General features: G+C 40.7%; 1 protein-coding gene across 4 annotated transcripts in view; it reads left to right on the top strand.

Moving 5' to 3' along the window:
- The window catches only part of CENPP (centromere protein P), a 383707-nt gene that overhangs the window by 26278 nt on the left and 341572 nt on the right, over positions 1-15857 (top strand). For all 4 annotated transcript variants that reach the window (XM_073549589.1, XM_073549588.1, XM_073549590.1 and 1 more), the window contains exons 4-5: positions 1090-1178; positions 12038-12120. In XM_073549589.1, the coding sequence (XP_073405690.1) occupies positions 1090-1178; positions 12038-12120 (172 nt within the window). The remainder of the gene's footprint in view (positions 1-1089; positions 1179-12037; positions 12121-15857) is intronic.

The raw sequence follows: 15857 nt of genomic DNA, 5'->3' as shown, positions 1-15857 counted from the left end.
TGCCTTTTTTTGCCAAAGTTTACACTTTTTTTTCCACAACTTAAATAAAAAAGAACCTAGACATGTTTGGTGTCTATGAACTGGTAATGCTGTGGAGAATCATAGTGGCAGGTCAGTTTTAACATTTAGTGAACATGGTAAAAAAAAAAAGTGTGGAATTGCACTTTTTTACAGTTTCACTGCACCTGGAATTTTTTTCCTGTTTTCCTGTACACAATATGTTAAAACCAATCATGTTGTTCAAAAGCACAACTTGTTCCGCAAAAAATAAGCCCTCACATGGCCATCTTGACAAAAAAATAAAGTTATGGCTCTGGGAAGAAGGGGAGCAAAAAACGAAAATGGAAAATGGCCCGGAACCTTTATTGGTTAACCAGAAAAACTACATTTGCAGCTTTTGAAGAACAGAGACTCCTTCATCACGGAGGTTTACAAATGAATTAGACAAGAACACAACATTAATCTAATTTTTTTACTTAGTCAATAAAGGTATCGCTCCTATCAATGATGTAAAAGTAATTACATAGTTTTCTGGCTAACATGGGACCATAAAATATATATTTTTACTGTACATCATAACTTGTCGCACGTTTGTGACACATCAAAGCTTTATTTTTGAATGATCTGTGTTCTGTATGGAAAAAGCTAGGAGTCTGGAGGGAGGGGGGACTTTTCTTTCCTTGCAGCGATTGCCAGGTCAGGTAATGGGGACTTTTAGCCAGGTGATACTCTCAAGATTCCTCCAGGAGGAATAATGCTAGTTGCTGGCCTTAGATTCTAGCTACGAGATACTATTACTATTCATGGAGCTTTGCTTTGCCTAATAGTCTGCCAGAAAAAATAATACTATCAAAGGTCCCAGCTGCTTCCCATGTTCCCCTCTGTGCCAACAATCCCTTACAAGTTATCAGAATTATTTTTTTTTTTAATTCTGCAAAATGTACATGGATCATCTGGATCTTTTTGGGGAATCCCTATACAATGTAAAACGTAATGATATCACAGCCCTAATACATTTATGTTGCTACATTTTGACGACCTCTGCATACAAACTTTGGGATGTTCATCGCACGTCTGTTTTTCTTGCAGCTGAGAATGGAACGATCTATAGCCATAAACTGGTGGGTCATTGCTCTTTTCTACCATTTGAGATGGAGTTTAAAACGTTGGATGCACAGGTACGGAGTCAAAACTAGTGTTTGTTTAGCCTTGTATTTTATTGTGATTTTGTTATAGATGGTGGATTTGCTGCTTATATTCAGTAGGGATTGTGCAACTAAAATATTCAACAGCGTACAGAACAAGGCAAAATCTCATCCACATGTAGCATACTTGTATGTTGTGGATTTACTACATATTCAGGATTTTGGGACCCTCAAAGAGGTTGTCAAAGCTTTGGTTTCTCCAGGAGCGGGATGTCACCAGACCCCAAATATGTGATTAGCATGCATGCAGTCTCATGCTGACAAGACGTACGCTGCCTCGCTTCATACCAGGGAACTGAAGGAGGCTGTACACATCTAGTCGGAATATGGCCAGGAGTAAGCAAATCGCATATTTGTGGTCTCGTGACCACCTGCTTCCAGCAGAGTGACTGCAGACTTGGGGCCCCAAGCCTGGACAACCCCTTTAATTTGCCTAGTTCTCTGCAAATTTTCACTACAGAAAACCCACAGTAACAGCCAGTATCAGAAACCGGGTCAAGCGTCTCATTAGTGCACAAGGGGCCCATTTCTGCCTCCAAAGCTGGTGCAATTTTGCATTTTAGGAGCTCTTGTGCTGCAAAGGGCCCATATATTGTTCTTGCACAGGGACCCTTTTCTGTCTGTGTCTCCCATTGGTGCCACCATATATTGCATTGTAGCCTAATTGTAATATATTATAGATGCATTCCGATGATTGTAAGTTTCAGTTTATTGGGAATAAATTGAGCAAAATGAAAAAAAAAAAAGAAATCAAACATACAAAATGGTTTTACTGTGCAACTGGAAGCCAGAAGTTCCGTCACAAGCTCTCAATGTATGGCTATGTGCCCACGTAGCGGTTTAAAACACACAGTGAAAACCGGACTCCTTCCCAGAAATCGCGCATTTTTTTCCACGCGATTTCACCGCGATTCTGTTCGCGATTTTGCCGCGATTTTCTCAAGCACTTTCCAAGCGATTTGAAGCATCGCTTGGAAAGTGATTCACAGGTTGGTCACACTCGTCAAACATAGTGTTTGACAAGTGTGAGCAGCTTTTTACTATAGAGGCCACCTATGCGGCATCAATAGTAAAAGATAGAATGTTAAAAATGATAAAAAAATAAAAAATCGGGGTATATTTACCTTCTGACGTCCCGCGCTGCCATCCCGGGCCTCAGCGTTCCCAGCGATGCCTTGAGAGACCTGTGATGACGTTAGTCTCGAGTTACTATAGCGATCTCGCGAGACCACATCATCACAGGACCTTGCCGCAAGGCATTACTGGGAACGCTGCGGCCCGGGAATGCAGTGCGGGACGTCAGAAGGTAAATATACCCAGATTTTTTATTCTTTTTTTTACAGGGGTATGGTACCCAGGGCCTGGAGGACAGCCTCCTCTCCTCCACACCGTGGGTACCAACCGCACATGAGATGCTTAACATCCCGCATGGTGGGCATAGCCACATGCGGGAAGTAAGCGATTCTCATGCATTCCTATGGGTGCGGAATCGCGGCAATTCTTTGCGATTCCGCACAAAAGAATGATCATGCTGCGATTTTTTCCGCGATGCGATTCCGCCGCGGAAAAAAGCGCAGCATTAGCACAACATGTGCGGAATGCCGTAGGAATGCATGGGGGGCGTTTTGTACACGATTTTTGAACGTTTTCGCGCTGAAAATCACGGCAAAAGCGCTTAAAAATCGCGCCCTGGGCACACAGCCTAAGTGTATGAGGCCAGAACGAGGCTCTCATAGATTTGCATTGAAAAGTGACAAAGGTGCGCTCCATGAAAACTGGAAACGCTGGAGACCGACGAGAGCGGGTAAATATAAGACTGATTGCCGGGGATTTACATTAGAAGCACCACTCCAGCGCTGCAATAAACAAAACTTGCCGGAGTGGTGCTTTAACAATGTAATAAATGAAATCCAAGAAAAACCTTTGCTGAATTGCTGTTTATTTTTACATCACACCTATAAAAAGAAGTAAAAACAGTAAATCACCAAGTCGCATGTATCACAGAATGGGGCATTGAACACTATAACTCATCCTACAGACTTCAAGCCTCCTGCAGCCTAGTTAATGGGAAAATAAAAAAGTTATGGCTCTGGGAAAGTAGCAATGGAAAAGCACATTTGTTTTATAAGTAATGCTTTTTTGTGCTTTTTTATTTTTTTGTATTCCTACAGCTTGGTGAGCAGCATAAAAATGCGTTCCCAGATGATTACACTGAATGTAGCTAATCTACTATTTTCCAGGATTCACAATACTTTTTTTTTATACCATTTGAGCTATTATAACAGTGGATATATAGCCATAAAATGCCGCAGTTAAATGGGTTATTAAACCTGCCTCATTTTAAGGATCTTAGTGGTTCCAGGTATTTGCTCATTAGTGTATTATAACAGAATCCCCACCAGATGGCAGTATGTTATTATGATTGCTCTTCTAAAAGTTGCTTGTCATTATTGTGCATTGTTATCCTTCTTGCAAACACTCAAGTTAAAGCTCCGCCACTTTAAAGATTTCAAGGCACTTTTATTTCTACATCTGACCTACATGATGATGTTTCCACATTACACAAATAAAGGCATGTTACTTACTGATCATTATTCTTCATCAATGCTGTTGCTTATATACAGTCATGGCCAAAAGTTTTGAGAATGACACAAATATTATATTTTCACATGATCTGCTGGCCTCTGGTTTTTATGTGTGTTTGTCAGATGTTTTTATCACATACAGAAATATAATTGCAATCATATTATGAGTAGTAAAAGGTTATATTGACAGTTAGAATGAGTTAATGCAGCAAGTCAATATTTGCAGTGTTGACCCTTCTTCAGGGCCTCAGCAATTCTCCCTGGCATGCTCTCAATCAACTTCTGGATCAAATCCTGACTGATAGCAGTCCATTCTTGCAAAATCAATGCTTTTATTTTGTCTGAATTTGAAGGTTTTTGTTTGTCCACCCGTCTCTTGATGATTGACCACAAGTTCTCAATGGGATTAAGATCTGGGGAGTTTCCAGGCCATGGTCCCAAAATCTCTATGTTTTGTTCCCTGAGCCATTTAGTTATCACCTTTGCTTTATGGCAAGGTGCTCCATCATGTTGAAAAAGGCATTGTTGATCGCCAAACTGCTCTTGGACGGTTGGGAGAAGTTGCTCTTGGAGGACATTCTGGTACCATTCTTTATTCATGGCTGTGTTTTTAGGCAAGACTGAGAGAGAGCCCATTCCCTTGGCTGAGAAGCAACCCCACACATGAATGGTTTCAGGATGCTTGACAGTTGGCATGAGACAAGACTGGTGGTAGCGCTCACCTGGTCTTCTCCGAATAAGCCGTTTTCCAGATGTCCCAAACAATCGAAAAGGAGATTCATCAGAGAAAATGACTTTACCCCAGTCCTCAGCAGTCCACTCCCTGTACCTCTTGCAGAATATCAGTCTGTCCATGATGTTTTTTTTGGAGAGAAGTGGCTTCTTTGCTGCCCTCCTTGAGACCAGGCCTTGCTCCAAGAGTCTCCGCCTCACAGTGCGTGCAGATGCACTCACACCTGCCTGCTGCCATTCCTGAGCAAGCTCTGCACTGCTGGTAGCCCGATCCCGCAGCTGAAACACTTTTAAGAGACGGTCCTGGCGCTTGCTGGTCTTTCTTGGGCGCCCTGGAGCCTTTTTGGCAACAAGGGAACCTCTCTCCTTGAAGTTCTTGATGATGCGATAGATTGTTGACTGAGGTGCAATCTTTTTAGCTGCGATACTCTTCCCTGTTAGGCCATTTTTGTGCAGTGCAATGATGACTGCACGTGTTTCTTTAGAGATAACCATGGTTAACAGAAGAGAAACAATGATGCCAAGCACCAGCCTCCTTTTAAAGTGTCCAGTGGTGTCATTCTTACTTAATCATGACAGATTGATCTCCAGCCCTGTCCTCATCAACACCCACACCTGTGTTAAAGGAGCAATCACTGAAACGATGTTAGCTGGTCCTTTTAAGGCAGGGCTGCAATGATGTTGAAATGTGTTTTGGGGGATAAAGTTCATTTTCTAGGCAAATATTGACTTTGCAAGTAATTGCTGTTAAGCTGATCACTCTTTATAACATTCTGGAGTATATGCAAATTGCCATTAGAAAAAATGAAGCAGTAGACTTTGTAAAAATTAATATTTGTGTCATTCTCAAAACTTTTGGCCATGGCTGTAGTGCTATAGGTTGTGGCCCCTTTTTTCCAGTCATATGGGTCAATTTACATGGCGGTAACTTTGGAATGCTTTTACTTATTAAGACTTTTCAGTATTTTTTTTGTGGCATATTGTACTTAAAAATTCCAAAAATAATTTAAATTATAAACATAGCGAAAAAGACAATGGTACGTTTACCAGCCAAGGTCACACAGGAAAATGCACAAACAGGATGCAGCAGACCCCCTTACTAAAGGAGGTAACCCGGGTGCCAAATACTGATGAAACAACCACTCTCAGGGGGTGATTGTCTACTGTTAGAATTGCACAGTGCCCAGCCAGCAGCCTACTACACGACCCCACTATTCTATTAGCCCCGCACTCTCAGTGCATCAAATAAGTACAAGCCCCTAGTGTACAGGGTCCACATTGATGGATCTGGCTGCACCCTGTAAACAGTTTTGTCTGATTAATGGCCAGTGTGAACATGCTCCTGTTTTGCATGCATACCAACTTTACTCCACTTCATTTTTGTCTGTTAAGTTTCAGGTTTCTGCATTTAGTGGCAATCTGGGTAATGGTGCTTGGGGTTGATTTCAGCAGTGAAGAGTCCAAAAACACAGCTGTCATCAAGCCCTGGTGCTGGTAACAGAGAAGTGTCTATCAGACATCCCCATTACTAACCCAGGAAAAGAAGAACTCTCCGATATTTCCCTGGTTCACGACTTCATGAAAAAAAATCCCATATAAGTCCGACGTAGTCCACCAAATCTAGCATAGTCCAGCAAATGGAAATCTGAAAAGAACATACACAAAGCACAGAGAAATAAGACAGACACTTTCCATCGTTCAACACTTTATTTATAAAAACAAACTTCAGACGTAGTCCAAGGGGAATGTAACCAAGTCCAGTGAATGGAAAGCCTGTCTGACGCTCCTTTGGCTTTTCCAACAGGCCAGCAGCCCTTCATGGTCATGCTGCCCTCTGCTTAACGTGGCGACTCTGATGACCAGTAACGTTACTGACATCACCGCTCTTCAGTCTCACTTGGAAGTGACAGTTTGCAAAGCCTATGGAGCGTCAGAATGAGGCGGCACAAGCTTTGTATGGCGAGTTCGTTTGGACTAGGTCGGACCTGTGTGAGAATTTTTTTTTTTTTTTTTTTTATAAAGTGGCGAACGAGGAAAAATTTTTGTTTTATTTTTTAGTGCTTTGTATGTAATGTTCTTTTCAAGTTTCCCTTCGATGGATTACATTGGGTTCGGTGAACCAGAGAAAGTTTCAGGTAGTGTTTCTTTAAAAAGAAATGTTTTTCTGTGTGTTACGCTTTTTTTCTGAGTTAGTAATGGGGATGAGTAATAAACACTTCTCCATTACTAACACGAGGGCTTTATGCCAGCTGCGTTTTTGGACACGTCACACCTGACGTCAACCTCAAGCATCGTTACCCTGATTGCCAGCGCATCAGAGTATCAGGAAGAGCCAAGGCGAAGCTCCAGAAGTGGCACATCTCCTGTCATGCTTCACTTTTGAAGTGGCTGCAGGCTGCTACTTTTTAGGCTGGGAAGGCCCCAATAACCATGGACCTTCCCAGCCTGTTAATATAACCTCTCAGCTGTCTGCTTTACCTTTGCTGGTTACCAAAAATAAGAGAGGACCCCATGTCCTGTTTTTGTTTTATTTTTTCATTTATTTTATTAGGTTAATCCAGGTACACATGCAAGGCACAAATTATAAATGTGAAGGATATCCATTTATCTATGTATCTACAGGGTAAGCCATTAATATGGATCCACCTAAATAAAATGGGAATGGTTGGTGATATCAACTTCCTGTTTGAGGCACATTAGTATATGGGAGGGGGGAAATGTTTCAAGATGGGTGGTGACTGTGGCGGCCATTTTGAAGTCGGCCATTTTGTATCCAACTTTATTTTTTTCAGTGGAAGAGGCTCATGTGACACATCAGAATTATTGAGAATTTTACAAGAAAAACAATGGTGTGCTTGGTTTTAACACATCTTTATTCTTTCATGAGTTATTTACAAGTTTCTCTTTGTTTACAGCCATTGACGTGTTGCAGATGTTAACATGTGAGGAGCAGATAGAAATTGTGTTGATGTTTGGTGAACGCAGTACCAGGGTCTTGCAGCAGATTTCAATGCAAGACACCCTACGCAAGAAAACTGTCACCATTCCCATTTTATTTAGGTGTATCCATATAAATTGCCCCCTCAAAAAAAGTTTGCCTCATCACTGAACATAATGTTCTGTGTAAACTTGTGGGGCTTGTTCCAGTTTTTGTTTTGCCCATTCTGCAAATTCAGCATGCCGAACTGGGTCACCAACCATTCCCATTTTATTTAGGTGTATCCATATAAATGGCCCACCCTGTATAATGAATATCTTGAATCTGTTTTATTCCAGTACGTGTCACACAGATTCAATCCGCGTGCTGTACATGTTTACAGGGACCCATAGACTTTCTTTGGCCCTCGTCATCCGTGCTGCCTGTAAAAAAACAAAACAAAACCAAAAACATTTTTTTGAAAAATGGACATGTCTACGTGTGTGTCGCACAGACATGTGGTCCGTGTGAAAACACAGACATGTATGCAGCCCCATAGGTTCTAATGGGTACATAATATCTCCAACCAGGAATTCATCCGCACAGCAAGAGAATGCATTCATTGTGCACATGCCTGTGTGAACTGCCGCCTAAGAGTGCGTGCAGTATAAGAAGTTCTCCATAGACCGGGGTGCCACTCCAAAGCAATAGGCACAACAACTTCACCAAAAAAGAAATAAAGATGGCACTTTACCGGTCAAAATCTTCTTTAATCTATTTCTTTAAAACATCGGCATAGGGAGGAAGGGAGCAGGAGTGGAGATGACGACAGCTGTTTCGCGCTGCAGTGGCGCTTCTACTGGTCTACTGGAGACCAGTAGAAGCGCCATTGCAGCGCGAAACGGCTGTCGTCATCTCCACTCCTGCTTCCTTCCTCCCTATGCCGATGTTTTAAAGAAATAGAATAAAGAAGATTTTAACCGGTGAGTGCCATCTGTATTTCTTTTTTGGTCAAGATCTAATGGGTACATGTCTTGGGTACATGTGAAAACGGATGCCAGATATATTAGAGGCAGATACATGTGAAGCGGGCCTTACTCAGCTTTAGCAGTTTTTATAAATAACTCATATGATAAAAAAAAAATTAATAAACTATATGTAATAAGTTTACCTCTACGGAGAGACTGAAAGAGAAAAAACAAAAACCTTGTGTTCCGCTCTGCAGTCACTATCGCATCATGCGTTCTGTTCAACATGAAGAATTTGGTGTTAAGCCATTTCTTTATGACCGTCTTCAGTGTTCCTTGGTCTAATGCTTGGAAGAAATTATGTACTTTTGTATTTTCGTAGTCTTCTCCTGACTAATAACTTTCAACGATGAGATCCCTTTGCTGTTTATCTTTCCCTAAATTTATACAGATTATGGATGACATTTGAAGAGGACCTTCCACCTAATGTTTCACGTTGAGCTGGACACACGCTGTAATAGTGGCAGCAGAGCGGCATAAAAATGTTTTTGCAATTGTTTTTTCATTTCTCCTCTCCTTTGCAGAGATATTGGCAATCAAAGCATTTGACACATAATGAGTTAACTTTTGTTTTACCAAGTGGGTGTAACCAGATAATAACTCATAAAGAGAGATGTGCACCCCCACCCCCCATCGAAAAGCGTCTGAAACACTCACTTGGAATTAACCAAACTTGACTCATTAGGTTTCAGATCTGCAGCATGTCAATTCTTCCAGCGTTTTTACAGCATTTTTCATCTTTTCTAATAAATAAGAAAAAAAAAGCATAAAAAATGCATGTAAAGTGTGCAGAATTTTAACTGCCAGCAAGTCTGTATTTACAGCAGGTATTTTTGCACATACCTTTAACGCCCTCAGTTTTCACCTTCATGACCAGGCCAAATTTTACAATTCTGACCAATGTCACTTTATGTGGCAATAACTCTGGAACCCTTCAACGGGTCCCATTGATTCTGAAATGTTTGTTTTTTCTTGACATGTTGTACTTCATGATAGTGGTAAAATTTGTTCGATATATCTTGCGTTTATTTGTGAAAATTTCAGAAATTTTGCAAAAATTTGTAAAATTCAGCAATTTTCAAACTTTTAATTTGTATACCCTTAAACCAGTTAGTCATGCTGTACAAGGTAATTTATAACTAACATTTTCCACATGTCTACTTTACATCTCCATAATTTTTTAAACAATTTTTTTTTTTAAGAAGTTAGAAGGGTTAAAAGTTGATCGGCAATTTCTAATTTTTTCCAACAAAATTTACAAAACCATTTTTTATGGACCACCTCACATTTGAAGTGACTTTGGGGGGCATATATCACAGAAAATACCCAAAAGTGACATCATTATAAAACTGCACCCTTCAAGGTGCTCAAAACCACATTCAAGAAGTTTATTAACCCTTTACGTGCTTCACAGGAATTGATGCAACGTTTAAGGAAAAATTAACGTTTTACTTTTTTTCATAAAAATGTTCTTTTAGCCCAAAATTTTTTTTATTTTCACAAGGGTATCCGGAGGAAATGGACCCTGTAACTTGTGCAATATACTCCATAACTCGTATGTGGGGGAATTATCCGAGACAGAACAAATTGTATAAAAACTAAAGGTCAAGCGCATATGTAAATAGGGATCATAAAAGAAGAAAGTGCAATAAAGACTAATACAAATTGTGTAAATAAAATAAAAATGTTATTGATGATAATAATAATAATAATAATAATAATAATAATAATAATAATTGTAAAAATAAAATAATGGCTGAATCAGGTGATGGAGCAGGTAACGAGCATAATAAAAATTATAATAAAAGTTCACTATACCCCTGGTAGGTTCATAAAGGGTTAATATTTCAACAAGGCCCGGAAAAGTAGTTTTTATAAAATAGTTCAATAAATAAGTAACATAATGGCACCTTAATAATATAATATATGTTATTTAATATATAAAGTTATAAAAGGTCACAGTGTAAATATATAAACCCATGTAATAAAAATACGGTTTGTAGGTGCAAAAGTGCAATGTCAAAAAAATATATAAGCTGAAACATGGGCTGTGTGAGCCAAAAAAAATTTTGAAGTGCAAATAAAAGAAGAATATGACAATGTTAGAAGCACAATGTGCTTAGTGAAAAAATAAGGTGCGTCACTGGACAGCATCAATACATATCAAAGGGGCATTATTTACCTATGAAACACGTGCTGCCAGGTCCCCTATGCGCATTTTGGCGCTTGTCCCCCGGAACACAGAGTCCCAGATTCTGGAGGAAGAGTGGAGAGGCCATAATCCAAGCTGCTTGAGGTCTAGTGTGAAGTTTCTACAATCAGTGATGGTTTGGGGAGTCATGTCATCTGCTGGTATAGGTCCACTGTGTGTTATCAAGACCAAAGCCAGCGCAGCCAACTACCAGGAAATGTTATAGCACAACATGCTTCCCTCTGCCGAAAAGCTTTTTGGAGATGGAAATGTCTTTCTCCAGCAGGACTTGAAGCCTGTCCACACTGCCAAAAGTACCAATACCTGGTTTACAAACAGTATCACTGTGCTTGATTGTCCAGCAAACTCGCCTGACCTTAACTCTATAGCGAATCTATGGGGCATTGTCAAGAAGAAGATGAGAGACACCAGACTCAACAATACAGACGAACTGAAGGCTGCTATCAAAGCAACCTGGGCTTCCATAACACCTCAGCAGTGCCACAAGCTGATTGTCTCCATGCCACGCCGCACTGATGCAGCAAAAGGAGCCCCGACCAAGCATTGAGTGCATTTACAGAACATACATGTCAGTGGGCCAACATTTCAGACTTTAAAATCATTTTTCAAGCTGGTGTTATAAATTATTCTGATTTACTGAGATAATGACTTTTGGATTTTCATTGGCTGTAAGCCATAATCATCAACATTAACAGAAATAATAACGTGAAATAGATCACTCTGTTTGCAATGACTGTATATAACATAGGAGTTTCACTTTTTGTATTGAAGAACTGTGAGAAGCTCCTGTACATAGCAGTGATGATGCACTGCTATGTATAGCGAAAATCACAATCTCCTATGAGTAACAGCTACAGGCTGACTTTCACAGGAGAACAGTCATGACAAGCATGGAGGTCTTCAGCAGACTTCAGTCCCCCCCCACCCCCCACTGGCGCATTTTAAATGCCGCTGTCTGAGATTGACAGCGGCATTATATCAGATTAACAGCCGTTGGACTGTTAAAAGCACATGATGGCTGACTAAATCAGCCATCATCTGCTGAGAAAGATGCAGGCTTCGCGTGTGAGCCCACAGCAAGGTCAGAGACTCGACATATGAAGTAAATGTTCATCATATGTCATGAAGGGGTTAAGAAATATTGGAATCACGGTTGTATGGCAACTATTGATTGGTATCATTGATGGTGTCTTTGTTACAAATGTATTAATTTGTGAAAAGCAAAAACAAATTAATTGAAGAGAAGAAATATGAGGCATCACCTATGCAGTTTTACTATAATAATGTCGTGGTTACATTGAAATGTCAGGAATTTATAACTTCAGTATATTTAACTGCTAAAATTGTTATGTTTTTAGGAGACTAAAATATGCGAGGTTATTCAGCTCAGCATCCATATGGACTGCGAAGAGAATTCGGATTTACTGAATCTGATATCCCGGTAAGGTTTAGTTATATGCAGTTATTTGTGTACTCTTTTGATTTTCACTTAGAAATGTATTCTTAGATTGTGTACACACGTGTTTTCATCAATATTTGTTCTGCTCCGTTATGTCACAAAACCTGAAGGTATGACAACAAAATCCAATATATAAATACGGAAAGGCAAGAAAAGATCCAAAAATACCAAGACAAAATAATTAATTTTTATTCAGTAATATTAAAAACATCATTTGTGAAAAAGCAGAAATGCTATTAGGTGATGCCAAGCACAAGGTAAGGTGAGGTGAGGGACAGGGGGATATCACATAAGGTGTGGAGTGGGTAGCTGAAAGGGGTAAATAAAAGTACAGCAACTCCCCTATAACAGATAACAAGCCACAATATATTAATCAATATATTAATCTATATAAACCAGCCTCAGAAAATGCCCACTATAGTGGCAATAATACAGGATACTAAGCTTGTTAACCGGCAGGTTCATGAAGTGTATAAGATCCCTATTAATGGAATGGTTGAGGGCTGGCTAAGTCAGATGATAGGTACTGATAATAGCCATAACATATCTAATATATGAGCCTAGTATCAGTACAGGAACACGTTACCTGTATAAAGTGAATCAGCCACGGAAAATGTGCTCTAGGCGTCCGCTCACCCCGACGTGCGTTTTGCCGCCAGCTTCTTCCTGGGGTGTGTCGGGGTGAGCGGTTGTCGTGTATTTAAATAAGTGCCATCTGTGGCACCTCTGCGGGTCCAGTAGCCACAGAGGTACTGCACCTCATCCAGAGGTGTGGTATCTCACGACCAGGTAAGATGGGGGCACCCGACCAGACTCCAACACTCACATCCCGCACACACGAGCATAGCAGCGCATCGTTTATGGGAGGTGGATGGAGCTTAGGAAAAGAGCGGGAGATTTGTAGTCAGTTGGAGAGTTCCCTCAGAGGGAGGGGAAGTGACAAGACGTGTCTGGCGCAGCTCCTGTCAGGAGGGCTGCTGGACGGATTGTTTTCTAAGAAAGGCTCCCTGAAGGAAAGAGTGGTTCTTCTAGAGACACGGGTGGAGAGTGCTCCCCGTGGGGCTCGTCTCACGCTGACAGCCGTCAGGTGGTGGAAGAATCCAGGTCGCAGAAGGGTCTCAGCCCCTAGCCTAGTGGCGTGGTCATCATGACTTAACTAGCAAGCTGACAGCTGTGGTTACTTTATGGGCCATAGCGAATTTATACTCGATTGTGAGAAGCTGAAAGGAAGGAGTAAAATCAGCATAGTGTGAGGAGACAGCCAAGAAAGGTACAAACTGACAGGGAGTGCTGGAGGGGTGTACTTCATTTTGCCTGAAAGTTGACTGGACCCCTTTGCCTGGAGGACTCAGCACTAGTGTTGAGCGATACCATCCGATATTGAGAAATATCTGATCGGGTTGGATCGACCCGATACCCAAAAAAGTATCAGTATCACCGATTCCGATACCGGAAGTCCCATTCAAGTCAACGGGACAGAAATATCGGAATTAAAAAAAAAAACCTTTCTTTACTAGCACATCCAGTTCGGGAGGGGGGAAGAGTGTGGGCGGTGCGTGGGCGGACACTGTGCGTGTCTGTGCGTGCCTGCCGGGGGTCTGTACGGGCCTGCAGGGGGCTTGTGCCGGCGCCCGGGGTCTGTACAGGCCTGCCGGGGGCTTGTGCTGGCTGCCGGGGGTCTGTACGGGCCTGCCGAGGGCTTGTGCTGGCTGCCGGGGGTCAGTACGGGCCTGCCGGGGGCTTGTGCCGGCTCTGTATGGGCCTGCCGGGGGCTTGTGCCGGCTGCGGGGGGGTCTGTGCAGGCCTGCTGGGGGTCTTGTGTGTGTGCAGGCATCGTCCGATGGGACTACAAGTCCCATCGGGCGATGCCTGCTACAATGACAGTGATTGACACATTAGCCAATGATGGGACCGTAGTAGTCCCATTATCCGGCTAATGTGTTGAATGTAAAAAAAAAAAAACATACATACATACATACTACATATATACAACATTCATACATACTACATACATACTAAATATATACAACATTCATACAACATAAATACATACATACTACATACATACTTCATATATACTACATTCATTCAACATACATACATACTACATGTATACTTCATTCATACAGCATGCATACTACATACATACTACATATATACTACATTCATACAACATACATACTGCATATATACTACATTCATTCAACATACATACTACATATATGCAAAATTCATACAACATGCATACATACTACATACATACTTCATATATACTACATTCATACAACATACTACATATATACTACATTGATATAACATACATACATACTACATATATACTACAGTCATACAACATACATATATATACTACATTCATACAGCATACATACTACATATATACAAAATTCATACAACATACATACATACTACATATATACAAAATTCTTACAACATACATACATACTACATATATACTACATTCATCTAGCATACATACTTACATACTACATACATATATACTACATTCATACAACAACATACATACATACAACAGACATACAGCATATATACTACATACAATACCTTCATACATTCATACAATACATACATATAGACATACAGTACATATAACATAGAGTACATACTCCATCACTTGTCACTTTGATCCCCGAAGCCAGTGTCATCTGTGGAAAAATATGAAAATAACAAACAACTTATATACTCCCTGATCCGCAGAAATCCACGCGTGTCCCACGCCGATCTCCTGTGGAGAACAGCAGCATCAGCTGATGCGACCACTCTCTACGGGGCTCCAGGAATCCAATGACGGGAGGTAGGTATCCTTCCGCACTGTATTCCTCCGCCACTGTAAAAAAAATAGTCCCTAGGCTAACTTTTGGCATTGCTGTGTGAGAAAGTTCCCACGCAGCTTTTGCCATAAAGTGAGACCAGGGACTATTTTTTTTACAGTGGCGGAGGAATACAGTGCGGAGGGATACCTACCTCCCGTCATTGGATTCCTGGAGCCCCGTAGAGAGCGGTCACATCAGCTGATGCTGCTGTTCTCCACGGGAGATCGGCGTGGGACACGCGTGGATTTCTGCGGATCAGGGAGTATATTGTTTGTTTGTTATTTTCATATTTTTCCACAGATGACACTGGCTTCGGGGATCAAAATGACAAGTATTGATGAGTATGTACTCTGTTATATGTACTGTATGTCTATATGTATGTATTGTATGAATGTATTGTATGTAGTATGTATGTATGTATGTATGTATTGTATGTAGTATGTATGAATGTAGTATATATGTAGTATGTATGTATGTATGAATGTAGTATATATGTAGTATGTATGTAGTATGTATGAATGTAGTATATATGAAGTGTGTATGTAGTATGTATGTTGTATGAATGTTGTATATATGTAGTATGTATGTAGTATGTATGAATATTGTATATATGTAGTATGTATGTACTATGTATGAATGTTGTATATATGTAGTATGTATGTATGTTGTATATATGTAGTGTGTGTGTGTGTGTAGCTAGATAGATAGATAGATAGATAGATAGATTTATTTATTTTTTTAAATTCAACACATTAGCCGGATGATGGGACTACTACTGTCCCATCATTGGGACAGTAGTATATTACACACAAGGGGGCACCATTGGCATATAAAAGGGGATCCAACCAGACCTATACAAGATTGATG

This window comes from Dendrobates tinctorius, unplaced genomic scaffold (genome assembly GCF_039654945.1).
Source record: "Dendrobates tinctorius isolate UK_male_01 unplaced genomic scaffold, ASM3965494v1 ptg000159l, whole genome shotgun sequence".
Classification (NCBI taxonomy): domain Eukaryota; kingdom Metazoa; phylum Chordata; class Amphibia; order Anura; family Dendrobatidae; genus Dendrobates; species Dendrobates tinctorius.
Note: the sequence above shows the minus strand (reverse complement) of the source record. Positions and strands in the feature narration are given on the sequence as shown.